Source organism: Dinoponera quadriceps, unplaced genomic scaffold, assembly GCF_001313825.1.
Source record: "Dinoponera quadriceps isolate SergipeBrazil2010 unplaced genomic scaffold, ASM131382v1 scaffold717, whole genome shotgun sequence".
In the NCBI taxonomy this organism is placed as follows: domain Eukaryota; kingdom Metazoa; phylum Arthropoda; class Insecta; order Hymenoptera; family Formicidae; genus Dinoponera; species Dinoponera quadriceps.
In genome coordinates, this window is record NW_014555639.1 from 1283062 (window position 1) to 1310999 (window position 27938).

The following is a 27938-nucleotide window of genomic DNA, read 5'->3' on the forward strand; positions in this document are numbered from 1 at the left end:
CAATCATTCAAATGCTCGAAAATGGCTATTCCCGTTATAACATGATTCACCAGGTGTATGTTAGGTGTCACTCAGATTGTATTTCTACGGGGTAATAAGGAAGACTCATGTCAAAACAGTAAAGTGATAGTACTTTATTTCGCTTCGTACATGAATTTGATCCCTATGCTCGTCTTCTACATTTACTCATTACGCGGCTTTAAAAAATTGACAAGTACTTAACGGAATTATTCTGTGCGGATCTTGTCGATCCGTTGGCTCATCGTGACGAAGGAAATTAATTGCCTTGCTCGCTTTCATGAATCAGGAAGGTATCTCGATACAACGAGTCCGTTGTGCGATGCATCATCGCGACGAAAGAACTGCTTGAGGCCGGCGTCGGCGTTGGGTTCGACGACGGAGTTAGTAAAGGTGTTCCCTGGAAACTGATGGCCAGCGGAAGTGCACCTGACGTGCACAGGCCCATCGCGCCCCTTCCGCTCTCCGTGACCGACCGATACCTCGGAAGCCTCGCGGACCTGAATGAATGATCACGGTTTTATTGCGTTAATTTTCGTCGTTTGCGAAGCACGGAAAACGCACGTCGCGTTCGTTGATAAAATTTTACAAAGGGTTGACGTTTGAATCTCTAGTTTGAGAGAATCGAACGATTAATTTTTTCATGACATTTTCCTCAAGTCAAGAGTGATAGAGTAGAAGTTCAAAGTTATGATTTTAGTCGCTACATTGAGTCTATCGTCCTAAATGTGAAAAATTTTGACTTCGTATTCATAAACAGTGACCTTAAAACCCCTAGATACAAAATTTTCATGACACTGCTAACTTTTGAAAACCCATTTTTTGCCCAGCTTAAGCACTTTTGCGAAATTCAGCTTGCTAGGAAAGTCGGAAGGTTAAAACTATCGATTTCTTCTTTAAATTCGTAAAATTAAGTCTTCGTACAATTAAGGTTTCGTAAAATTAAAACTTATCGATTAATACCGCGCATCGGGTACATTCTGCATATGAAGAGAAAAGGAAAAATAAGGATTACCTCGAACATTTGCACTTTAATAAACGGATAAACGCGGCTCGGAAGGTTTTGTTGAAGATGGTATAGATGATTGGGTTGATTGTCGAGGACACATAACCCAGCCAGAGGAATGTATCCACCACGTGTCCTGGCACAGAACACGTGGGACACGCGGCGAAAAAGATGTTAAGCAAGAAAAACGGCGCCCAACATAATACGAATGTGAAAAACACCAGTCCGAGAACCTTGCTAGCCTTCTGTTCGGTTGCAACCGCGTTCGCGGCCAAGGATCTCTTTCTCGTTCGCCCCGCCAGGAATCTGAAAGAACATTAATCTCACAGGATTGTAATTCTAATTAATCTTAGATAAGACACTCCAGAAAGAAGAAAAAAGAGAAGTTTACTTTCGTAGTAATACCGCGAACTTAATCGGACGATTTTTCCGGAAAAACTTTACGTTAATATTAAGGATGTCTATTAGTTCCATATTTCCAGTGGTGCATCAAGGGGGCTACTTATCAATTGATTTTTTCATCAATTTTATTTTTCAAGCAAAATTACGTTTCTATATACGTTTATTTCATTACTTAAATAATAAATGTTGATTTGAAATCAAGTTCGGGTAAATATATATAATTGAGGTAAACAATATTACAAATACGAAAATATTTTTTATTTTTCTCATTAACGCTATATTTATGCATTAGTTGATTTAATAAAGATGTACAAATAATAGAAAGAGGTAAGGTACTTGCAAGTGTTTAAATATGTTTTTATGTATATATATTTTAAGTATTACTATAAGTTATGATCTTTACGCTGAATTTTCAATGTAAAATAATTAGTAATCCTGAAATTTGCGTATAATATCTGCATTTATTAATCTTTAATACTATAATAGTTTTTTTTATTAAAGTCTTATTTTTATATATATAATTTAGAAGATATTAAAGAAAGGTTTGGTAACAATTAGTACCAAGATCTGGTTAAATAGTTTTAATTAAACTGTTTGATTACTGCAACAACATTTAGCACCATATACTGTATATAATATATGATATTACAATACAGTATATGATATTAAACGATTGGTTGCATGGTAACCAAACAATTTAATTGAAGCTATTTAACCAAATCTTGGTTATTATTACCAAATTCTTTTTTCAATGTATGAATCGTGGCGAGGAAACGTTACCTGAGATTCAGGGTTGTCGGCGTGACGTTCAATTGCAGTTTCAGCGCCCGCAAGGTGAAATTCCTTGTTTCGCGCGCGATGTTCTCCGGCGTTTGGGTCGCCTGATCCACTTTCGACTTGAGCTGAGATCCTGCGGCGGGACTTCCGGCGCCGTTCACCGCGAACTTTAACTGCGGTAGGACCTTTCTCACGCCGACACATCTGTCGCCGCTGTAATAAACGAAATCCGGCGCCTAAATCCGCGGAGAAATTCCGTTGCTATTGTCAGCAACGGTGCACGACGTCGCTGATTATTTCGCGATGGTATTTATGCGGATCCACAGAGCCGAAGGACGCCGTATAAAAAACAAGAGAAAGGTCCCGGAGGACCTCCGGGGAGAGTGTTTACATTTTGTTTTGATTTCTCGTTTCGCGCCAGTTGTAATGCGACGCAATATTGTCGCGGTCGTGCGCGGAATGTCTCGAGTTTTCCTGTTAAAAAATTGACGCGTTGATGATGAAAGTTTAGATCGCATTAATTCGCGCGACCTCCGGACTGGCCGTTGCGTCGCGACGCTTGATTTAAGATGCATAGACTGTGACGTCGTCATCGCGTTCTGATATCAGGGACATTGCATGCGCGTCGTCCTTGCATAAAACCGCGCGATAAAAGCGGGAATTTGAAAGACGACCGGATATCCGATATATTTATATCGCGAGTGAACGTCGCCTTCGTAATTTTCAGCTTTTCGAGTCTCGTGAGCGCGTCCGAATAAATTATACATTATACTGAATGAGAAAATTTGGTCTTTTCTTGCGTGGTGGTGACTGAGGTAGATGGTTATTTAATATTAAAGTTCACAATAAAAAGATTCATAAAAACATACTATGTTTAGATTTTGAGAAATAGCAATATTATCAATTTGAGTGATTAAATACCGAGGTAGTAAACAGACGTTATGATTTACGTCGAATCTTACGTCATTTCTCGTTAAAGTTAACTTAAAAATGATGTGTTTTTAACGGTCCTAAATTACAGAGCAGAAACGTCATTAGTAACGTCAATTAGACGTTATTGTAACTTACAAAATAACTTGACAAAGATTATTTAATATTGAGCATTACTAAGATATTTGCGGATACTAATACTGGCAGTATTTTAGTATGTCAGTAATTATTTGGCCGGGACTTATTGCTTAAATGCTTGAAAAATAAATTATTGTCATTACAGAATACTATACTAAGCCATTTTTAGAGACACTTTTATCAATAAAAGAAAATTCGGAATACGGTCCGAAATCTTTCCGAAAACAAATCTTTCTACGTTTCTACGAAAAGAATTTATTATGCAATTCCTCATTTTTGCATATTTGCAGAATCATCCCGTTGCGGGTTTTATCGTACATATTTCGAGATACCCCGCGTATTGTATGCTCGAGTCGAGCGATAAATAATATCGCAGCTTAACCGCGCGTTCTCCGGCATTCTGACAGCCGAATCCCCCGCGGTCGCAAAAAGTTGCTCACCTCTCGTCCGCGTTGCAACCGGAAGCGTGGACCTGCCTGGTCAATGAGGTGGACGACCTCATGACGGTGGTTGTGGTCGTAGTCGTGGACGACGAGGACGCCGTAGACGATGTTTTCGCGGACGCGTACCTACCCCCCAGTCTGCGGAACTGATCGCCTTCCGGATGCTCGGCCGCGAAACGCGCTTTTTTGCGAAGCAGTTGCACCGTCAGCACGTAAGTCGCCACCATGACGATCATGGGTATGTAAAATGCGATCAAGGAGCCGAACACGAAGAATGCCCGGTTGTTAATGACGCACACTCCCGGCCGCGGTGTGATGTTCGATGGGTTGATTATACCTGAAACAAGCCGAGTCCTCGTCACGCTTTGATTAGTCTCTTCGTTGATTAGCCATCGATCTCTCATCGAGCCGATTAGAGCTCTCGATCGGCCATCAAGCGCAACCGCAGGGTGCCTATGAGGTCTAACAACCCCCGTCGAGGTCGAGTCTTTATCTTAAACCTCGTTTCGTACCTGGAAACTCTCATAGAATGTCTTGCTTCGTTCCTGGTACTTTTAAACAGGAACACCTTATTCCAAATCTCGGAAAATATCTTCTTATAGGAAAAATATTCTCGTTTGGATTTTGTTTCGACAAAAATTACACGAAATGCAGGGAGAATCGAAGTTAGATTCCCCGAGGCTCGTTTCGCCGATTAACGACGACGTAAGGAAGCGCCAAGAGCGAATTATTTTCGATAATCTATATAAAGCGCCGAGTTTCGCGTCGAACTGGAGCGCGATACTTCGCACAGTCGATTTACTTGCGGCCCCAGGTAGTAGGGATAAAGTTGTTTAAATTACGCGGGATTTGTATAACTTGGCTAATTAGAATTTCCATTCTATTTACATCGCGGAGAGACGGAGAAAAGACGAGGCTGAGGCTGCTCGTGATTATCGATTAGGGCAGCTGTCGAGGAGCTAATCGCCCCATGATAAATGAACATAATGCCGATAGAACATCGTTGGCGCCGATCTTTAAGCCGACTTTTTTCACCTTTATCTCGCGACGGAACGGCGTACTGCGCGTAGCTGCCCGTAAAAACGTGAGATCCTTTATCGGTTCATCGACAGAATCGGAATATTCGGCGTAGGGACGTTCGTCCGGAAAATTTGCAATGAATTCTCGTTCCTTGGCAAAATCGCGAATTAACGTTGAAACACTCGTCAGAGGCAGTGAAATTGAGTATTGTTAAAATGAAATTTTGAATTAAAAATTAAAATTAAATTAAAAAGTTAAATTTAAATAACTGATGAATGTTCCGTTAAAATTAGATATCAAATATCAGTGATAGTGAATATTAACAACCAGCGGGAAAATATATTTTGATATAAATAAATAAAGTGCATTAAAATTAGACAACAAATATCAATCAATGCTAATAAATATTAATAAACAGAGAGAAAATTCCTTTTTAGGACATGGCACACTTGGCAAAGATTTTGTATCTTTCGTATTTTTGTACGAGAATAAATACGAGAATCGTACAGTAATATTTATATGTTTTGCTGTGTGGCCCATTGATAGATTGGTATTGACACAGTTGGATATTTATATTAAATTAAATTAAACAGATATGTAAAATATGGTCACACTTCATCGAATAGAAGAACCAGTTATAAATATTTAAAATATAACAGCTTTATGAGCAGAGCACACGGCGAAAATTTGCCGAATTTGTTCTGAGAAGTAATTATCACAAATTCATATTAAAACCTTTTATATATATTTCTATATTTCACTTTTACGTCTATATATACGTATATATATTTTTTATTGAAAAAAAGAAGAAAATATATAAATAAACGCATTTTTCGATAAAGAGAAGTAATCCGTGAACTACAAAGTTTCTTCATTGTTATATTCTCACATAATTATATTTTTTAAGAAACACAGTAATGTCATATTTTTCTTAAATTTCAAAACTTCTTTCGGGAACAGTTGTGAAACATACTTTTATCATAATATATCGAAGAATACGAATTTTTAAAGCAAAATTAGTCTTCCTCAAAACATGTGTTTACTTTATCGCTTATAACTTTTTTCATTATTGATATTAACAGTTTGTTCATGTCATAATTGTATCGTCGAAGACTTACTGCATCGAATAAAAAAATACACACGAGAAATATTAAGTTTTACAAAAATTACGAAAAGGTAAATTTGACTCGGGCATACCATACCAGGTGTGGCTTTCCCGTTACATGTATATAATCTGGGTTTCTAGGGTTAATTATGAACCATCGGACGCGCGCTACGCAATTATCTAAATACTCGCTGCAGCTAATTTTCCCTTCTTCCCATGCTTGCCAACCCCCACGGGAATGATAATTTCTTGCCCGTCCTATTCTACGGTCGTATAATGTATTCTCGAACGCACCTCTTCGGGGGTTGTTTCCCACGCGCTCTCTGTCTCTCTCTTCGCCTATTTATAGTCTCTCATTGCGCCTGCATCCGGCCGCTTTATGAGATACGTGCCGGTTGGTATCGGTAACCGAAAGCTTTCCCGTGGAAAGAGCTATACAGGTAATTTACCTAACACCGTGATGGAGCTGGAGACCAGCATGGCCAGTAGCCAGACCGCGGCGATCTTGAAGCCCACCACTCGTTTCGTAGATGTGTGTCGTGTCCTGAGCGGATTGCGGATCCCCAGGTAACGGCCCAGGGAGATGAAGCACATGTGCATTATGCTCGCGGAACACGCGAGCACGTCGCATGTCACGTATACATTGCACCACACCACGCCGAGCGGCCAATACCCTGAAAACTCGTCGAAACGCTCGCATCAAGTGCGCATACGAAATAAAACGTGCTTTCTTAAGGTAGTTGATTTGTGACAATATTGTGAAGAAGGCAATGGTTGGTGCAACGTAAAAGAACTCGACGAATTTATGCTAAATGATTATTAACATGATTTATGATATACTGCTTTGACATTATAGCAAAAGGATATCAACCAATTTTAGATAATGTTTAAAAACTCGTAAAGGAATCATCTTTTTTCGCGCTTTGACGTATAATATTTAATATATAATATTGGTTGGGACTCGTGTTGAATATTTTTTATTTTTTATATTTTTATGTTTGAGAATATATTTGAGAATATATATATATATATATTCGCGTAAAGAAAAACATGTAATTCTATTTAAAAAATTATTTTGGCTTTCAAATTTCTGAAAAAAATTACTTAAAAAAAACTTTTGTCATCATAATTGTCCCTTCGAACGGTGTAACTTTTCTTTAGACAGATTTTTCATCAAAAACAAGTGAAATATTTGCTCGATTTGCTCGATTTGAGTGGACGACCTTGTATATTATGTGTTAATCTTTAAATATTATATTATATTAATAATTATGTTATGTTAAATGTTAATATTACAGTTTTTACATTATCTTGTGTTATTGCTTCTGCGATAAATTTAGAAGTGATTTATTAAATTATTTGCAATTTATGATCCGCGTCAGCTCTTATTGATTTGTGATTACACGACTACACATAATTCAAAAGCCTTATTTCATCATTGAAATACAATTAATTGCATTGAAAAAATCGGTTGCACGGCTAACAGTGGACCAATGAAACGAGGTGAAAGATGTTTACGATGTCTCAAATTACATTTGTTTACCATGTCTTTTGTAATTCAATCATCAATTAAGCTTTCGTGTAATCAACAGAAATCAATATGGCAGTTAACGTGTTAACGCTTATTCTTAGTAATCGTTCAATTTATTCAGATATCAAAATCGAACGGTTCATTCTGAAATTAATTTATGTTCGATAGGAAGGAATATGGTCCCATGCGCGCGCGTGTTCCATTTTTGTCTTTCTTCACAATTTTATATAACATATAACGTATAATTAACAGTTAAAAAAAATACAGTTGGACGATTTAAAAACGAGCTTTCCAGTTTGAGGCAACATTTTTTCGCGCCAAGAATTGTAAATATAATTGTAATATAATTATAATTATGGAATGGAATTTTTAATTACGGGATAGAAGTTGTAATTTTATCCCGATAATAGGGATAGTAATTACAGTCAAATACTTTATTTCGTATTCAAACGTGCGATGATCTATTTCACTTGAAGTTGCATGATCGAGTAATTTGAGTTGTATATAAATTCTCTCTCTCTCTCTCTCTCTCTCTCTCGTGGAATATTTCACGTGAGAAAACTCGAGAAGAAAGGATTAATTAATAGCACATCCCGTGATTTTTTGCCGACTGTTCTTTCACCAGGATACGACGAGAGAGGATTCGGCTGACCAGGGTATTGCTTTGGAATTTTTCGCGTTGGCTTTCGTCAGGCGTTTTTAGTGATGCCCTCTCTTTAGGAAGTCGATAATGGGAAAGTGAATTCAGACTGATGTTCGTGTAATCGGATATAATCTTCGATTATTTTCACGTCTCGTTTACGGCAATAATTAATCGTAAATTTGCGTCCATAAATTCCTCTCGAGCTCGTATCTCACGAATCTCCATTTCGCAAATTGCTGTTTAAAGAACGAATTATAAAGGGCGATAAATCGCTCAAGAATCGGAGAGAAATGCGAATAACTCGGTAACGATCTACGAGCAGAAGTCTGTAATTAATTACGACCACGAGTGGAGATTGGGGGATGATCGGCGATTATTTCCGATATATGAATACCGCGATATACGAATACCTAAGAATAAGCGTGGTTGTAGCGCAGATGAACGCGCAATTCGGATGCGTCCGGAAGCGCGCGAACATACGACGCACTCAACATCCATGTCCACATCAAACGACGTCACTGTCGGAAATGCGTTTACACAAACCGTCACTCTGCGCGCACGAGTTTCCGCGAGCCGCTGATTTATTTTCGCTGCCTCAAAGATTTGCAGAAGCTCGAAGAATTCTCTGACATGTTTGACATCAGAGAAACGTATCCAGGGCGATATTCATTACGGTCGATAACGGTTCGCGAAATTGCGAGGAATATAATGCAACAAATTGATATCGGCCACATCTTACACGCAGCAGTCCTTATTCTTTTCTATCCTTCCTTTTTCGTTTTTTTTTATCTTTCATTTAAATATAGAGCGCTGTACTCGTTAAGAGAACTGAGGCGAGAGACGCAGAATTTCTGAAGACGCATAGTAACCCGAAAAATTTGCATAGCCGCATTATTAACTCGGAGACTTCGTAGCGAGGAATTTCATTAGTAACAGATTAAAGCACGGCCTGATGAGCAGACACGTCGCAATAAAGGCCTAAGTACATACGAGAGAAATGCATGGACAAAATGGTAGACTGAATTAAGAATACAATTCGTGAGAGGGAGAGAATGCAAATTTAAAACAAGATTGGCAGGAAAAAAAGAAATTAAACGCGCGCGAGATTTGTATGAAATCGAAATGGAAGCTTGAGAAATAAAAACAGGGAGCGCGCAGAATTTGAATGAAAATTAAAAATGTACTCGCGTCCCGAACGTTGAAATTTTCACAAGGTGTCCCAGATACCAAAACTCTTGTCCCGTTTAAACAAACTAAAGAATCTCTCTCCGACTACTATTATTATTAATATTATTATTATTATTATTAATTCCGCGGTGACGTATTCCATCTCTTGTTTTAATGAAGAACTCGGCAAGCGAGTTGATATCGTCAGGAAACTTTGAGGAATTCTGTCAAAGAGCGCATTCAGAGATACGCTGGAAAAGAATCGAGCAAAGAGGAAGGCCGGTAGTTCGCGCGTGAAGGCGCGAATACTGAATACGAAATATTCGCATTGTTCTCAGGCTGCGAATTTGCCAATTTTCGGCCACAAAGGTTTCGCGCGCGGCGATGCACACCTTCCTAACAAGGGGTGTACGCACGTGTTGTTGCGCATCGCGACCGTGCTCGCGATACACCTTTAATGCACCCGCGACACGGCACACATTCGCGAAAATACAAAAACAAACGTCGGAAATGAACCACGGCGCTTAACGAGTGTAAGGAACGATCCGGGAAACGCGAGTCTCTGTTCTCGGATGATTCAGCTCGTCGCGCCCGATGATATATTGATACTGATTATCTTTCTTGCGACGATTAATTAAAGTAGAAAGATGTGATGGGAATAATTCAGTAATATCGTAGAGTGAAGAAAATAAAATTGCGTTTAATCATTCATCTGTTGGATCTCTCGGTGGGAACTTAGAACGGTACTATTTGCTGTAACGATTAATTACAGCAAAAGGATGCGACATCAATAATATAGTAATATCAAGACAAATCAAGTGTAAAATAAAATTGCGTTTAATTATTGATTTGTTAGATCTCTCGACCGGAACGAGTAGAGTTTTAGAACGACTCTATTATTTCGCAACGATTAATTACAGAAAAAAAGTGCCGCACAATTTATTAACGTCAAGACAAAGAAAATATATAAAATAAATGTGCGTTTAATTATTCTTTTATTGGATGCCGATAGGAACGAGTAACTTGGAAGGACACCATTCTTTCGCAAGGATCAATCACAGCGAAAGGGTGCGGCATCAAATTTATTAATATCATGGCAAATAAAATATAAAATATGTTTGCGTTTAATTATTCATTTATTGGATATCGATCGGCACGAGTAGTTTAGAAAAGCATTATCTTTTTCGTGAGGATTAATCGAAGTGGAAGGAATGGAAATTCGTCGAGTGATGAACGTAACGAACAAAAATCAAGTAAAATCGCGTTTAATTATGCGTTTATTGAAGTAGCTTAGAGCAACGTTCGTTCACTGCGACGAAGTAGCGCTGCTTGCTTTCAGATTTATAAGCGATCGGTCGACTCGTCCTCGGCCCTTTCGCTTCCGACGAGAGTGACTCTATCCGCGGGGTTTTCGCGCATCATGTGCCCGCGCGCGCGCGCGCTTCATCCTTCACGTGGAACACGCCGACGACACGCCGGGCATTAGCGGAGTCATCGTCGCGGCTCGTTTATCTCGCGAGAGAGACAGCTCGTGCTCCACGACCTGGAAGGAGTAATGCCTAGGCGGGTGCGCATCAGGTACTGAAAACTCAAAATCCGGCACGTCAACAACGTCGTTTGATCCCATTAAATCTTTAGCGCGCTCTCCCCGAAAAGCCGGGCGTTCGCCGCGCGAGTCATCTTTTGCATCGACGATTACCGGTGTTTCTTGGAGCGCGAAGCGCTCGCATTTCACCGTTCCGAGATTTTCCGATCGCGTAGTTAGTGAAATTCGACGAGCTTTGACATTTATAAAATATTCTCCGGTCATATACATCGGATCGGGGAGAGGCAGGGGGAGACCACTCGGCGGACGCGTTGCAATTTTTTCAAATTTTCTCCCACCGGATTGTTAATTTTAACGTCATTATAATTTAAATGCTTGAAAGTTCGAACTCTTTACGACGAGATCCGAGATGTTATAATTCCACATTAAAATCCGGGATAATAAATATATAAATATATCCGCCCTCCGGAACTTTTCGTATTCCCGAACTTTCAAATCGAAATTTGTAATGTGTCCGAAAGTTGTCAGTTATCCGGAAGAATTCCACGAGGGAGGAACGTTCGCTTTTTCCGCAAGCTTGAACTCTGATATTACGAGGCTTCAGCGGGCGAAAAGTCGCTGTGTACGCAACGGCAAATACACGAATTGCAATTAACCGTTCGGACGACGAGTCGCGGGAGCGGCAAATAGAACGTTTAGAGAATCGACGCTGACTTTACCGCGCGTTGAAATTTTAATTATTGCGCGACGAACAATCTCTGTTTGTCTCTCGCATAAATTAAACTGCGACGGCGCCGCCGGTGCGTGTGTGACGGGGAACAGCTTACGTGTTTTAAGGGTTAATGAACAAGGACCCGCCGTTGCGGCGGTATTTCGTCTAATAATTCTCGGCGCCCGTGATCCGATTACAGGATGCCGCCGTGATCATGGCGTTAATTAATTCGCGTTTCGACTGAAATTACCGGCGAGCAACGAAGCAGGCCGTATCGCCATTAAGTACTTTCGAGTGTCCAATCTACGTCAGCTCGTTGACGGCCTACGATTACTGTCATCTTCGATGACGCTTATCCATCATGCAATTCCGTCTCGAAATCCGCCCCGAATGCGCCCTCGGACTTTTCAACTGATAAACAGGGCGAATCACCAACGCACCCGCGTTATCCCCGAGACAACGCGGAAAAGTCGATCCGATGAAAATTGCACATTACGCAACGGCGCATTCTGTAATGACTCTTTCGTTGAGGAAGATCCGATGCTCCGGAGTTGCGACGGACGCTTTCTCATTTTTCTTTTTTTTCTTTTTTTTTCAAATAGACTGTGCAGAGGAAAAAAGATTGGCTGAGTTAATGTGATAGGCATGATTACGTAGCAAAAAGTGCTAGAATAAAGTAAATATAATTACCTGTTTTTCAGCTTCTTAAATCAAGTAATATTTTTACGAATTTAAATGTACTTTATAGTTTGTAGCAAATACTTGAACGCAGTAATGCTTTCATTTGTAAATGAATTGAATGCAAGCGTAAAATGGTTTCAAAAATATTTAAGGGTATATTTAGAATTATATGTAATATTTCTTTTTCATTGAAGAAATTGAGTGGTTTTAAATTTAAATAAATAAATACAAATTATTGTAATGTCTCTCAAGATATCAATGAACAAAGAAAGGCAAGTAAGAGCCGCGTCGTAGGTGTTTTTTAGATAAAATTTTTAATTAGGCAACGTTTGAAAATTATATAGATTATATTTATTGCGAAAATTTCGATGCCGATTTGGGTCCTTTTCAGCGCATATGGAAAACTTAAGTGCAAAACCAAAAACGTAAAATAAAAGAGTACAAACTAAAATTATTAGGTCGAATTACAAATCATATCCAATTATATAAGACGAGAGACATCTTTTCACCGTTGATGATTCAAAAAATTAATTTGAATCGGCTTTAGGAGTAAAAATGTTCGTTGCCTTTGATATATTAAAGTCATAAGCGTATAGAAACCCCCGATAAGAGAAAACTAAAACAGTTATCTTACCAAACGGATATCCTGATTGGATCTCTCCCAGCGCAGAATAAAACGCCAGTTATCACTCTTGTGGACAACTGTTGGTGATAATCAGTATCTCGCTTATATATAAATATACACAATGTATCTCGCTTATATACAAATATATCATGAGGCAAACACAAAACTGAAGACCTTAGAATATAGGAGAAATTCTAAACATCAGAAAGCCTCTTGATTTTTGGAAAATTTAAATTTAAATTTTTCTGTTCAGTAAATATTTTTTTAAAAGTAAATTCTGATATTTCCAATATTATGACTTTAATGCAAATGTTTGATGACTTACCGCAAATATTTTAACACATACAAGTAAATATCTACTTACACAAAAGAAATATTATATTGTATAAAATTAATTATATTTTTTCTACTTTCGGTCTCAATATTGCCAAGGAGTATTGAAGCAACCATTTTGCTTGGATCAAGTAAATATTACTTGAACGATATGACTTTTTTTCAGTGTATGAGAACTAAATTTGATTCATAAGACGCAAACATTCTGTTTCTTTTCGCCAAAATGCGCTTGGTTACGTCATGTCCCGTTAATTCAAGCAATCTTCTTTTCCGTGCGTGTTTTTCCCTCAACATAAATCGATTTCGCTGGTCATCTCGCGGGCAAAAGTACTAAAGCGACCTAACCGAAAAGTGGACGCTTCACGGGACATCTCATATTTCATCGTGACATATTCTGTCGCAAGTTAGAGCGTGATTTAAACGCCAGAAGTGACTTCTATGAATGCGAAATTTCGCAGTAACCAGCGCGCGACCGGAAAAGGCGCGCAAACGGACTTGACGACCTTCCACGGGAATCATCTCCTGTTTCTATGTTTGTTCCGCTTGTTCCACGGCATCTTAATCCCGCAGATTACATTACGAGCGTAATCCGATCGCGCGTGTCGCCACGCAGGACCTAAATTCCGCTCCGCGTACGCCACCCAAAACGCACCGTTCTATCCGAGCGCCCATTATTCGTCTCTACTCGCCAAGAGGTCGCGATTTTTCCGCGACGAAATTCCCGCCTTTCGCCATTTCGTCTCGTTCTATTTAACCTTCCGTTCCTATTTGCCGTGTTGAAATATAAGAACGGAGGAATATTCGAGTCGTTCGACGTTCGAAGCAGCATCGGTCCATTGATTCTCTGGATTTTGTGAGTTTCGGTTCTTAAATTTCTTGCTTCCGCATTATTGCATTATTCACTCTTCGACGTTCATCTCGGTTATTTTATACGCGGGATGACAGGAAAGATTTATGTTCAAAAGAATCACATAGCTTGTAAAAAAAAAAATCGGCGTGTTTTCCGACTTCTTACAAAATGTAGGAAAGAGCTGCTTTTAAATTTAGATATATCTTTTTCTAATTTTCCCCAAGACGCACTCTCCTCGTAATAGCGAAAACGGGGAAATTATTTTACGCGCTGAGGCAGCGACTCGTTTTGTATAATTGCGCCAGATTCTCTCGGAACGGCTCGAAATGTTAAGTTAGTACAGTTTGGAGAGGACTCGAACTCACCTAGAAATCCTTGTATGGCACCCAGCGGCATGACGAAGAGGCTCACGAGGAGGTCGGCTACTGCCAGTGACAGCAAGAAGTAGTTCGTCACGTTATGGAGCCTCCTGTCTAACACTACCGCAAGACAAACCAATATATTTCCCAGTCCACCGGCGGCTATGAACACCGCCACGAACAGGAAGCTCCAATCGAACCGACGAGCCTTGGTGCCCGCGCCGTCGATCCTTGATCGGTGCGAGCAGGACATGGCCAGATCCTCCGCGATGCCGCCGGCCGGGGTACATTCTAAAATCTGCGAAACGGCCGGATATTTGTAGGCGTTACTTGAGACGAATGGCTGGAACCTCCGACAAACGTCGAAACAGAAGGCAACAATTTTTAGGTGTCATCCCCCGCTTGAAATATATCGCCTCGTGGGATAAAGATTCCTTAAATCACGCCCTGGGATGACCTCTGAGGCTTTCGAGATATTGACAACCCCTTGTCGCTTTGATATCGTTAACGTTAAGAAATGTCGAGAGACGTGGCCGTTAAAATCGAGGCGCCCAAATCTTCGAGCGCCGACTGTCCGAAATTTTGATACTTTCATTTTTGGAATATTTGATGTGTTATATCTATTAGTTAAACTTGAAAGAATATATTTCTAGATCTTCGCGTATTTTTGAGAAGTTAAAAGTTACGAAAAATTGAATTTTCAGAATGTTAACGTTTCTTTATTTGATTCCTCTCTTTCTCTCCCCCCTCTCTCTCTCTCTCTCTTTCTCTCTCTCTCTTTCTCGGAATTTTCTTAATTTTTCACTGTCCGAGTATTCGAAGCTTCAGTAACACTCGTACGCCTCAGGAACTTTATTCTCATATCTCGGCGAGTTAAACTTCCGATTCCGGGCTTCTTTGAACTTCTATACTTCAACGTCTCACCGTTCGTCGAGTAAACTCACTTGTTCGGCGAACGACGTGGCATTACAATCCCTTGTCGGTATCCTGGATAGGAAGATACCCTCGATGCTCTCGAGGCCGTTGAGGAGCAATGACACGTTGACATTGCAAGTCGCGTAATCGCAAGGCGTGCAAAAGAGAGTCATCGAAGGGGCGAAGGTTCCCTTGTCGACCACACAAAGGTGGTCAAATCCGCTGGGACTGACGTCGCACTTCTCAGCGCAGCCCAGAAGCGTGTCATTGCAGGATACCTGGTGCAACATTGTCGTCCAGTTGCTGCCCCAGGATGTCAGGTTACCTTCCGGGACCAGCATGACGAGCCTCGGAGGGGTCCTCTTGGAATTAGAACCTCCTAGTTACGATCGATAGCACGCTCGAGTGAGGTCCTTGTGTCGACCCGAGGTGCTCCTGAAGACAACCTGAGGGGAACATCGGGTTCTCAGTCTCGCAAATTTTTTACATACTTCTAATATTTGAAATTTAAAAACGTCAGATTAGGATATCTACTATCTGGAAAACCCTGGAATTCTCAGAAAATTTGTTTATTTCGGGGGATTCTCGGGGAATTTTATTGAAAATCTGGGAATTTTAAATAGACATTCGTTTGCAAACCAGATTATCGCGTTGTCCATGACAAATATTGTGTGGTTGACTGAATTTTGTTTAATAATATTTCCTTCGTTACGAATAATAGAAAAAAATAGTTCACGATTTTTCAATTTGATTTATAATTAATTTTAATTAGTAAGGAATGGCATTATATAAATTGTAGACGCAAACTTATTAACATTCTGTATACAGGATGTCGGAAACTTTTCTGTCAATCGCTCGTGTGAAGGTAAAATGGGTTAAACTGTGTGAATATATCGCAGGACTCAAAGGAAGGCTGGAATCTCGAAACTTCCACCAAAAATCTCAGCCTGTAGTTTCCCAAATCGGCTTAAATTAATGTTTTCAGGACATTTGTCGCATCCTGCGTCTCATTCCGCCGACCCTTTTTAATTATCAGAGATCGGAGGGTGACTTCGCCGTCTGTTCCTTTATCGTCAGAAATTCAGCGATAACGACGTAACCAGGCGCGCGCTGTTTGCGCGCTGATTGCGGGCGGGGATCTTACGAACAAAGCGCGCACGCTCCCTCCTCTTCGCGGCAAACAAAGGACGAGATGTCGGCGCGTAGACTTTCGAGGACATCGATAAACGGAAGATCGGACGCGCGATCTTCTCTCGCCGGGAACGGATTTTCGAGAGAAGGCTGCAAAAGTTCCGTTCGTTCCCTCCATATCCTGGCGGACCGCTATTTATTTACCGGGACTACCGGTCGGATTAACTGACGTATGCTGGATATCGACAGTCTGTTCTCCACCTCGTGACAATACCGATCCCCGAACAAATTGCTGCTCCAGCCAGCTCTGGCCAACTCTGGCCAACTCTCGCCTGTCAATTATGTTTCAGAACGCCGCCGCGTTATCGGAGAAAATCCGTTAAAATCCCTTACAAATCGCGAACCGAAATCTAAATTCGCGGCGGAAGATTAATGTGTTACATTATCTCGCTCTTTGTTCTTTCAAGGCTCTTTTCTGAACTTTTAATAGTATAAATTAAAAATTTTTTAATTAAAATTGTTTAATAAAAATTAGTAACATGAACCTTAATTAATGATTAAGCGATACGAGAATTCGTGGATTTATACACGTTTATGTTGAGTTATCAATTATTTCATGGTATAATATTAATAAGGATGATAAGGAAAATGGGTTTCGTCCGCCGCACTCGCATTTTACAATTAGTAATTAGAAACGGTTATCGTGGGATTTTACGAGCGAAACCGGAAACGATTTTCGCGCAGAAGCGGAGGAGGAACAGTTTCTAGGCTTACGCGGTTTACGCAGAAAGTTGATAACGAGACATTAACGGGCGGCATGAATAATAAGGTTGATGTGGGCACATTAAAGTGCGGCTGAATATTGCTCGCGAGAGAGAGTGCATCTTGGCCTATTTATATTCGAGGAACTTTGCGATATCGCGCATGTAAAAATAAACGCTCTCTCTCTCTCTCTCTCTCTCTCTCGTGTGTGAACTTGGGAAATATGTGTTGAGTTTACACATCACTTCACGGCCTTACTCGTCGTAAATCATAAATATTTATAAAACATTTATACAAATTCTTACGAGTATAGCCCGAATGAAATATAAAAACTCGTATAAATATTTAAGCATAGTTATTAATATATCTAGTAATTATATATTTTGATACATAAAGATTTCAGAACAAAACATGATAACGCGGTATAACGAATATAATTAATCGAATCCATTCTCTTATTATGATCACCAAGTCCTCGCAAAAGTTGGTCGGATTTTTAGCTGTACTTGTTTTATTAACGGCAATTAAACGGTAACATGTTAAATCGAAGTATTTACCATCGTTCCCCATCACGCTCTGCTGCTTTTCCAGCAGCAGTCGCGTCTGCGAAACGGCTCATTTCTTACAAGCCGAGGAAGTTATCGGCGATTCGACGAACCTTTAAATAATTCACGGGCATCCGGCACGCGCGCTTAACCGAGTGACGGATTTTTATTCGGAAACTCCGTGCATCTCCGGAGAGGAGGTGTCGGGAATATCGATCGAAATCGTCGCATCGTGGCCGGACACCTTTTCGCGGCTGGTTTTTCATTCGAAAAATCGCGCGTCGTCCCCAAAATTTCATTCGCAGGCATTCCGCGCTTTTCGGTCTCGCGATAATCTGAAGTGCAGCGCCCTGAGTGGGTTGATCGGCGCCGAAAGTGCATCGACGAGTGCAGGGCCGAAGTGCATCGCACTGGCGCACGGCAGTGCGCGCTCGCACCAAAGCGACGAGTTAACTCGCTCGAGATTCACCGATGGGAGCGAGATACGGATGTAATTTATTAGCAGTCCCGCGTGGAAAGTGACGCGGCTTCATGCGATGACCACTGACGCCTCTAAGGCCAATGACAGCGTGTTTCTGCCGCCGGTCATCAGCTGGGAAATAAACATTAATCAGCCCGTCCTAGCCGTGGAGAAGGTGTAATTCACCTCTTTTCGTTAATACGTTGTTAATATGTCGTTAATTAACCCTGATAAGTTACCAATATATTTACAATCATTTATCTAAGACTCTATTCGATGTACATAGTCATTATATTTATCGAATTTGAATGTTAAATTTTCATGAAAAATTCACGCCGATCACATTTTATGATCAATATAACGCGTGATAAATATATCCTGCTGATATAATGCATCATTATTGGATTTAAAGAGAGACATTTTACAAGAACAACTTTATAAGATCGCCGTTTTCTCACTTGAACCTTTATCGGGACCTCCGTCCAACTCAGAAATCCCCAAAGCGCTTCGAGAGAAGAGACCAAGACGTTTGAAGGTATAAAAAACCCGTCGAAGGATGCCGGGGCTGAAGTATGCTAAGCACGTGTCACTTAGCTACAAGCGAAGAAAAAAAAAAGGAGTTGCCTCGCTCGCTGGAGCGTGATTTTTAAGTGCCGTCACTTATGTAGGTGCAATTCGATTAGCCGGCTCTGCGCACGGAACTCATTAATCGCGCGATCCCTTTATCGGTGCGACGTTGCCATCGATCTCAGCGCAATATCGCCAATGCCTTGAGCTTTCCTCGTAAGCCGTTTACACGAGAAGGCAGAAGGCCGGCATTTTATTAGGTAGATCGCCTGCGACATCCGAGACCTGTTGCTTTAACATCTCGCCGCTACACTTGATTTAATTTTAAACATCGCGATAATTAAGACACTTTCACTCACGTTCAATTAATTTACCGACGCATTGCTCTTAGACGAGGGGACAAAATGGTCGACTGTTGTGCTCCTTTGTGTTTTCACCTCGTCGAATTTCGGTCCATTTTATTTTCGCTTGTTTCTCGTTCACCTCGCTCTTCATTTCGCTCCGTGCATATTTTATTCTCCACATCGCTTTGTTTTTGTTATATTAATGTCATGCACGCGCTCATCGCGCGATACTTCTTATTTGTCGTAAACGTCCGTGAACTTGCACGTATAAATAATTTTCTTTCAGCGAGAATCATGCGCGCACACACACACACACGGGGGGTTCGATGATATCCTCGATAGGAAAAAAGCGTGCGAATAATCCTACAATTATAATCTTCCGCTCTTTATGCGTCAAAAGTGGAAATAATTGCATTACCATCGGCCTTTCCTCGGTCGGTCAGCTCTTTATCTCTCCGGGGAAATTAGCGTGAAACATTCAATAATCGCGATTAACGCGCGTCATTCTGCCGAAGAGGTCGGCTATTAAAGCGCCGCGTAGGATGGCGCAACAATTATTTATCTCTTAAGAACTCTGGAATACGCGATTTAAATTAATAGACGTTGCGTCGGTGGAGTAAATTTAGAAGAGAGTGTATAAATACAGAATCTTGTTGAATATGTTACTCAATATGAAAATATATCACGACACAGTGCGAAAATAAAATTGTCTTATTTCGATCAATTGATCGATCGGTTGTGTTGAATTAAATGTAGCTAAAAACGCTCGCGCTTGCTGGCGAGAAATTTTCAGCGAAATTCGCGGGGATAAATGTTTTTCGACGATAATGGAAATCGCGCCATTATATTTGACCGCCATTGGTACGGATCGGCTCTCGCGGCGTATTTTGATGGAATTATCAGGAGGATGAATAAATATTGTGCGCGATAATTGAAATCGCGATTATTCGCAAATTTCGGCTAGGAAACTGACCGTCCTGCGGCAGATTTTAAGAGGATCTGCGCGGAATCTCCGTATTCCGTTGCGGTAATGAGAAGATTACTCGGTAATATTCGGTTTCAGTCGGTCAACAACTTTTCTTGAAATTACAAAGACGAGCCAGGTGGGGGAAAAAACAGAACAGCGATCGTACAATGCAGTCTTAATCAACTGTGTTGTAGACGTACCGAGATACTTTAGTTAACCGAGAGAAAAAAATGGTTGACCTCATTAAAATTACAGTCATTTTCGCTTTAAGGAGTTGAAAAACAGATAATTCCTTGACTCTAGCATTATTTTTCTCCCTTGTAGCGATATGTACACAGGGAGAGTAAAAATTACAAGTTTTCTCTTTTTTTTAATATAATTTCTTATAATAAATTTTCTTTATCTTGCCGTGTTTTCTGGCAGCACAGGAATAGGACTGTCAATGGAGTTTATTTTGTTAAAGAACACAGTAAATTGTTTAAAGGTAGGCTGAAATACAAATAGCATATGTGAAACGGAATAATTACAAGTAGAGGCGGAATGTCGATATATTTCACGCGGTTACAAAATTGTTTAGCAATTTTTGCTACAAAATTCTCCCTCCCCCGTGTGTAGAAGGTTGTTATAATAACAATACGGCAGCGCAAATTCACTATGAAAACCAGTCCTTCCGGTTATAATTATTTTACTACGCAATTATAGCCACGAATATACCAAAGGCACTTTTTTTTCGCAGGGCAATTTCGCGAACACGCGACGACTAATTTGCATCTCCCAGTTATCGGCCAGTCATTATTATTTCATGTTTTGTCACATACGTAGAGCGTTTCGCGAAGTATAATTAACACAGAGCCGGCGCACACAGGGACGGTTCTTCTCAATTTCGGTTGTCTCCGTGAGCTTTCGAAGTTTGTCCATTAAAACCAGAGATACAGACCGCGTACATTGTATATCGCGGTGGATCGTCTCCTTTATCCCATCGTATTCTGTGACATAATATTACGTTACACTGTGCCACCGTAGATTACATCGAATTGAATACTGTATTACACGTGGACCGTTTTTTTCATGCGCGTGTAGATAACAAACATAAACGCGCTCTGCGTTGCAAAAATTGCGATCGGGTAATCACATGGCGCGTATCGTGTCATTAGGCCGCCGAGCTGCATTATTGTTCTTTTCCCTTACAGTCGATCGAGCGAGGGTTGCTGCGGGATAAAAAGGAAAGTATCTCGCTGTCCGTGCGAGAGACGGATTCTCTCTCTCTCTCTCTCTTTCTCTCTCATGCGCTTGAATTATTATTCGAGTTATATATCGAATTATTATTACCAATACGCTGATATTTTTGATCGTTCCATCGTCATTTTGTCCCCGAATTCTAAACGCGATCGCACGGCTCGATTTTTGGCCGAGGTAGCTGCGAAATGCGCTTCGACAAAGAATGTCTTTGATGCGTGGAGAGTGAGTGTGCGAGCCTTTTATTAATTATGAAATATAAAGAGTAAATATGTGCGTGAACATCGGCTGTCCTCTCTTGGCTGGGATTTTCCCTCCCTTCCTCTCTCTCTCTCTCTCTCTCTCTCTCTGTATATTAAACTGCGTTGAAAATTCCGATCATGCGCGAGTCGTCTGCATTTTTAACAAAGCTGTAAAAATTTACGCACGATTGAGTGTGCAGCCAGGTTCTCGAGCGACGGCTCGGAGCGATATGCGTCAGAGAGGGAATACGATAAAACGCAGCTTTTCGCCGTTTTCATTCGCCACTTTTTCCACGAGACTCAATTACGAGAACAATAATAGTTACTCATTGTTTTACTGTCGCGAGTATGTCCGCGGCTACTTTCTGCAGCGCGATGAGAGAGAACGGAGCGGTTATTAGATTTCTTTTCGAAGGCGCCTCAACGTCAAGGGCTGTTCCTTTCTCTCCACCTCTCTCTCTCCCTCTCTCTCTACCTCAATTCTTAAGAGATGGTACGTATAGACAGCGTGAATGTTTTTTACAGGGAATTTTCTCGGAGACGGTGGAAATGTTGTCGCGCGAAGAGCACCTCTGAGAGCAACCGTTCTTTTAAGAGCTTAAAATTCACCGACGCTCAATTGACCGCAACCAATTACAGTAGCCATTTTAATCGTCGAATGCGCGAATCCTCGCATCGCGACACAGACTTTCGGGAAATAACTTCGGATTTCACGCCATGGCGGGCTTTCGCCGCGGCTCCAGGTGCTTCTTTTTGCGTTTCTTAGAAATTCTCAACAAATGGCCCACATTTTGCAATCGCACAGTTATGCAACATTAAGCGGGTTTTTTTTTTCATTACCGACGAAACCCGCTGAAATTGCGATCAAAGGACATATGCTCAACACGGCATAAATTGCATGAACCGCGTCGTCGTGAGCTTTCATGGCGGGTAAACAAGTTTAAAACTGGACGAGAAAGCATGGTTGGTGAACAAGCAGTGCAAAAGCCGCTGGCTGCGAGTCCAAAGATATCTGTGCCGTTAAAATAAGAAGGCTTGGAAAGGCGGGGCAAATATATATCGAAATCGTGAGGGAGGATCGCTCGGGGGAAAAAGTCGCGCGACCGTAGTTTGATAAATAATTGCTCGGCCCTTTAAAGAGCGATTATATCCGCTCGCCTGTTGAAAAACGATCAGCCGCGCGGAATCACGCTTCGGGATGAGAATCGAGAGACGTTACCAAAATTGAATCGTTATGACACCCCTTTCGAACATCCCCCTGGCCGCAGTTATTAGTCTGGTAAACTGGAGACGTGTCAATTTCATTCTAGTTATCGCGAGAGACTGTACGCGTGTGTATGTATTTGTGTCTGTGCATGTCATCGGCGTTATTAGTCAAGAGCGATCTCGCTGTGGAAGAAAAAGTTTATCTCATCGGGTGCTTCCGCGATAAAAGGGATAATATATGCAAATAACGTACAACGCGGCTTCCATAGTAAGTGTGGAACAAAACGAGTCTCGGCAAATGTTCTTAAAGGATGCATTTTAATCCTCTTATACTTGTAAATTCCAATCCTTCGATTTTCCTCGAATGTTTTTAACTGTCATGATCACGTTACGTTGTTCACTGAACATTTCCGTACCCTCGTCGTTGTTTTGCAGTTTTTTTTTCCGAATCACATGTTTTCTTGTCAACTCGATCTTTATATAGTTATATTATATAACGGTATAAGTTATATTAGTTATATTATATAGTTTCTATACTGTGTGCTAATGTGATTGACAGGTTGCTTGTACTTCCAAAAGCGTTTTACCGTTTTACAAATTCCTTGTCCTAAACAACAGTTGAAGTAATTTCAGCAACAACTTATAATTGGCCATATAGTTATTCAAGGAAGACAGAATCATGATTTTTGAAATTCTTTTATCAATGGGTATACTTTTCCTGTATAAAAAAACAAAAAAATCCAAGTCTTCTAGGCGTCTAAAATTAATTAACATTCAGTCACTTGCAATATCTGTAATATGTGCTTTCTAACTTCGAAAGCGTTTGTAGTCAAATAAGCAATTGAATCATGCCCCTCCATGTATCTTCCACTTTTAACGTCTTTTATTTTTCAATATTGTTACGGCTATGACGTGGTGCATCTACTCTTCAAGACGGTAATGTATATCTTGTAGACTGCGATCGTTTCACGTAAGTTTTCTAATTTCTTCTTTTTCAATCAGTTCTGCTTCAATTGATTAAGCTAACTTTTTATTTTTGAATATTCAAAAATATATCCTGGTCACAAGAAGCAAATGCAAAACCATAATTTGATTAACACTCCGACGATCGCAATCGGGGAAAGTTACTATCAAATTCTATTTGAAATATCAATTGATTAAACTTGTTTTTAATATCCATGAGATGAAAATGAATGCATTTTTCTGATTATGGAAAGTAGTTACTTTCGTAAAATTATAATTTAACTAATAGTTCTATTAACTAACAACTTAACTTTAATTAGAATATGGTAGTATCTGAAAGATACGTTCGATTATTGGAGTAATTTTCCGACTACATCGGAGTGTTAAAAGAACAGTTTTTATTTTCTACACGGTAAAAAATGTGTTAAATCTAACACATTTCACATGTCCCAAACGGTCCACTCAAATTGTTGCGTTAATTTAACAAAAAGTGAATATGTTCAAAAGCGACACAATATTATGTCAAAAATCAGCATAAAATTAATATGTTAATCGATACTGAGATATGAAATATGTTATTTTAACATTTACACATGTTGAATATCGACATAAACACAATACATTAAATTAACACAGGTATGTTAAAGATTTAATACAAAAATGTTTACAAGAACCGATTTTAACACAAATTCAAAATGTTTTCTTACTGTGTAGTTGTGCCATTTTTTTACTAGTCGCGTCTTTTTTTATCCATTTCTTTAAAGGTTAAGCTTGTCAATGAATACTTTTACAGAAAAGAAAATGGACCATGTTTGATTTCTTGAAAGCCTGTGAAGAATCTCAGTGCTATTTATATTTTTCAAAATCATGTATTAAATTTTCCCATCCTCATTTTTCTCAAAACGTTCTCCATATGTGGGTTGTATCTTTCACATAATTATGACCAATTGTCACCTCGCATCGCATTATATTTTAGTGTTATTTTACACGTTTAATTTCTTTCATCTAGTGAATATTTAGTGAAAAATCGTAATGAAATGAAGTAAACACACGTCATTCAACTTACGGAGAAAGAAGACAAAGGGGGATGGAATCGTGCAATTCGGCCATGAAAGGAAACATATCGTAAGTCGATCGACTCTACACGATCGTACTTACTTTTTCAATTTCTGCTGTTGACGTCCCGACGCCATCGACGCTTTCACGTCGCCGATGCGATTTGTACATTGTTTGTACCTCAGCCGAGACGCACCGCTTACTTTCCTCGCGAAGTCTTCACTCCCACTTCATATCGTGCTGGAATTGTTCTCTCTCCGATTCTTCGGATACTCGCGGACGGCGATGAAGTAAATGTTTATTTGTTCGTCCACAATCCACCCCCATCCCCCCACCGTCGAGGCTTTATGGCTTCGCCGAAATATGATTTATAGACGTGGGAGCTTACAAAGGGTGCGTGAAACTCGCGAAGTTACCTCTCGGCAGTCGTGAAGGTTCTCGGGGAAATTTCGAATGGTATAATCTTCGCCGTAAGTGCCAAGTAGAAGAAGCCATCGAGGGGCCAGACAGGCGGTACCCCCCCGATATAAGGTGTTTCTGAAATGGGCCGTCAAACTTTGAAAATGTGCTCCATTAACCTTGAGGCGAAAGAAGGTCACGTCCGGCGGTGGATCCGAAAAATCTTTCTCTTCGAGTTATAACTACTTTCACGTCTCTACGGCAAGAATGTCCGACAAAGTTGGGAAGACGCAAATATAATTGTTATTTCCTTTCTTTCCCCGTCTTTTCTTCGTTTCCAATCATACTCACAAGAAGAGAGGATTACAGCAGATCTCGGTATAAAATTCAAGGGGACGTAATTGTCAAAATTAGAGAATAAACGTCAATACGAAAAATTAAAATGCCAATCCTAGCCGTAACCTTTATTTTCGTTTCATTTTATGCAGCAATGAATCGATATGCTAAATTGAATTCTTAAATTATCAATCTATATTTGAATCCACGCGATGTCGATGAGCATTATTATGGAAAAAATTTCAGTTTTCACTGATTCCTGCAGAAAATGGAGTAATATCTATTTTAAGAGAAATATCTACTGCCTGTACAGTAAAATCATTTTGTATTTCTGTTAAAATCGGCCCTTGTGGAAATTTTTGTGTTAAATTTTTAACAAACTGTGTGTCAATTTAACATATTGGGTTTTGATTATCTCAACATTTTGTATTATGTCGATATTCAACATTTGTAAATATTGAAATAATATATTTTGTACTTCAGTGTCGATTAACGTATTAATTTTGTGTTAATTTTTCATATAACATTTGTGTTTACTTTTTAATATATTTACCTTGTATTAAATTAACACAAAAATTTGGGTGAACCGTGACGTGTTAAATTTAACACAAAATTTTTTACCGTGTAGTACAGAACCTTTTGCAAAACGAATTTTTCGATTTATTACAAGGCAGCTAATTCAATTACAGAAATCTAAATCTAAAATATCTCAATCTGAAAAAATCTCAATCTGAAAATCTTCAATTTAATTGTCGGAAATCTTTTAAAAATATATTATTTTGTTAAGAGAATTCGAGTCTAATATATTATCACCGAAATGTATAATTTCGAGATCTCTGTAATAGTTTATTTTTGCTATTTGACGGGAAGAACGACGCGAGGAACTTGCGAAGAAATGCTGCGGATTGAAGTCTCGGAGGATCGCGTGCCACCCTCGGAAGGCGTTCGTAAAGAACACCTTCCGAGCACATCCATGCATTTCTGCTATAGAATCTCGCGGCATTACGTGACTCTTCGATATCCTAGAAGGATTGGCCCGGTCGGCTTTTATTAAATCTCGAGTGGCTCGTGATATTTGAATCGCAAAGTAGCGCGAATCCATCGACTTTTAATGCACGAAAGCTCGAAGAGCTGCGGTCTATTTGAACAAACCGATGAATCAGTAACGAGATGTAACGATTGGACACAAAAGTTGGCGATGTATCTAACAGGAGGGAGTAGATTCTTATTTGACGTTTCTGCACGCATGTACGTTTTGCGAACAAGTGTCCGGGAAATTGCTCGGACGATCATCGGCGTTCTCGAAAAATCTGCCGAAAATCTGCCTTTGTGCACGACTTTATATACGACGAACGATTACCTCTGCGCTCATTAAAAGTTTTTTCACTCGATGCGACCTTTCCCACGAGGTAGCCCCGCGGTGATTCGCGACGTGATAAAACACTACGACGCGACGCGACTCCACGGACGAAACTACTGATGACTAATGTGAGAGTTCACGGGGCTGAATGAATGAATTGACGCATCGTCGGCGAAACAAATACTCCGACACGAGGATGAGAATATATGGGACGGTTCCTCTTCGACTTCTCTGACTTTGGTGTATTTGTGGTTATCCCGGGAAATTATTGCGGAGCCCGTCGCTTAGAAATCGGCGGAGTGCCGGCCCTCGCGGCGATCGGACGTTTCTGTGTTCATTGAAGAGCCTTTCATACATTCGGCTCAATTCGGGATTCATTTGAGATTCCCGTCAACCCGTCAGGATCAGGTTTTCGACACCACGTAGCAGCTTCGCGATCGTCCACTCCCGCGCAACGAATCGAGCGCGCACGACGCGCGATCGGGACGTTGCAGCATGCAATGATGCACGGTGCTCGCGCTCGGACCGCGCGGATCATACTGAAGAAGAAACACGGAGGCTGCGTGGTGAGATGAAACGAGACGGAACGAGGAGGAGCAAGATGAAGCGAGATGGAGTAGCGGCGCGTGTCAAAACTCGCGCGCCACCCTGTATCTCCCTTTCTGCCTCTGCTGCCAACCCTCTCCCTCCCCCAACCCCCTCCTCCCTCGGTGCCCCTGGCCGTTTTTTCCTCATTTTTCTTTCGTTTCCGCTTCTCGCCCGTGCCCCCTGTTCGCTCCCCCTCCCACCCCTTCCCACTTGTGTCCATTATCGCGGGCTTTCTCTTATTTCTTATTCTCGGCCGATTTCTTCCTTTCTGCCATGTAATTCTTCCGGGGCCTCTTCAATGCTGCGTCTTGCTGTTCTCGTTTTTCTTCCCCCGCGTTGCTTCCTCTCCCTCCTTGTTTTTTTTTCCTAGTTTCTGTTCGGCGCGATTTATGACGAGAATTTGCGGCGGATGACGACTAAATCCGCATGAAGTTCCTACGTGAACGAAATGGCGAATTCACCACCCTCGTCTGCAAATTACTTCGGGAACTATGGAAGGGATCTGAATATTTTTCTTATTCATGCCCGGTTTCTTCTCTGGGATTACAGTCGCGTGTTCTGGCATTATTTATTAA

The 27938-nt window shown here is 40.6% G+C and overlaps 1 protein-coding gene across 1 annotated transcript; it reads right to left on the minus strand.

Moving 5' to 3' along the window:
* Positions 1-138: 138 nt before the first annotated feature.
* On the minus strand, positions 139-27293 carry LOC106745075 (D(2) dopamine receptor). The gene is made up of 9 exons (XM_014620347.1): positions 26776-27293; positions 24783-25217; positions 15231-15647; positions 14293-14584; positions 6289-6513; positions 3712-4051; positions 2207-2416; positions 1034-1330; positions 139-518 (listed from the first exon to the last, which is right to left on the minus strand). The coding sequence occupies exons 3-9, from the start codon at positions 15540-15542 to the stop codon at positions 278-280; spliced, it is 1917 nt and encodes a 638-aa protein (XP_014475833.1). The 5' UTR covers positions 15543-15647; positions 24783-25217; positions 26776-27293; the 3' UTR covers positions 139-277.
* Between the last annotated feature and the right edge of the window lie 645 nt (positions 27294-27938).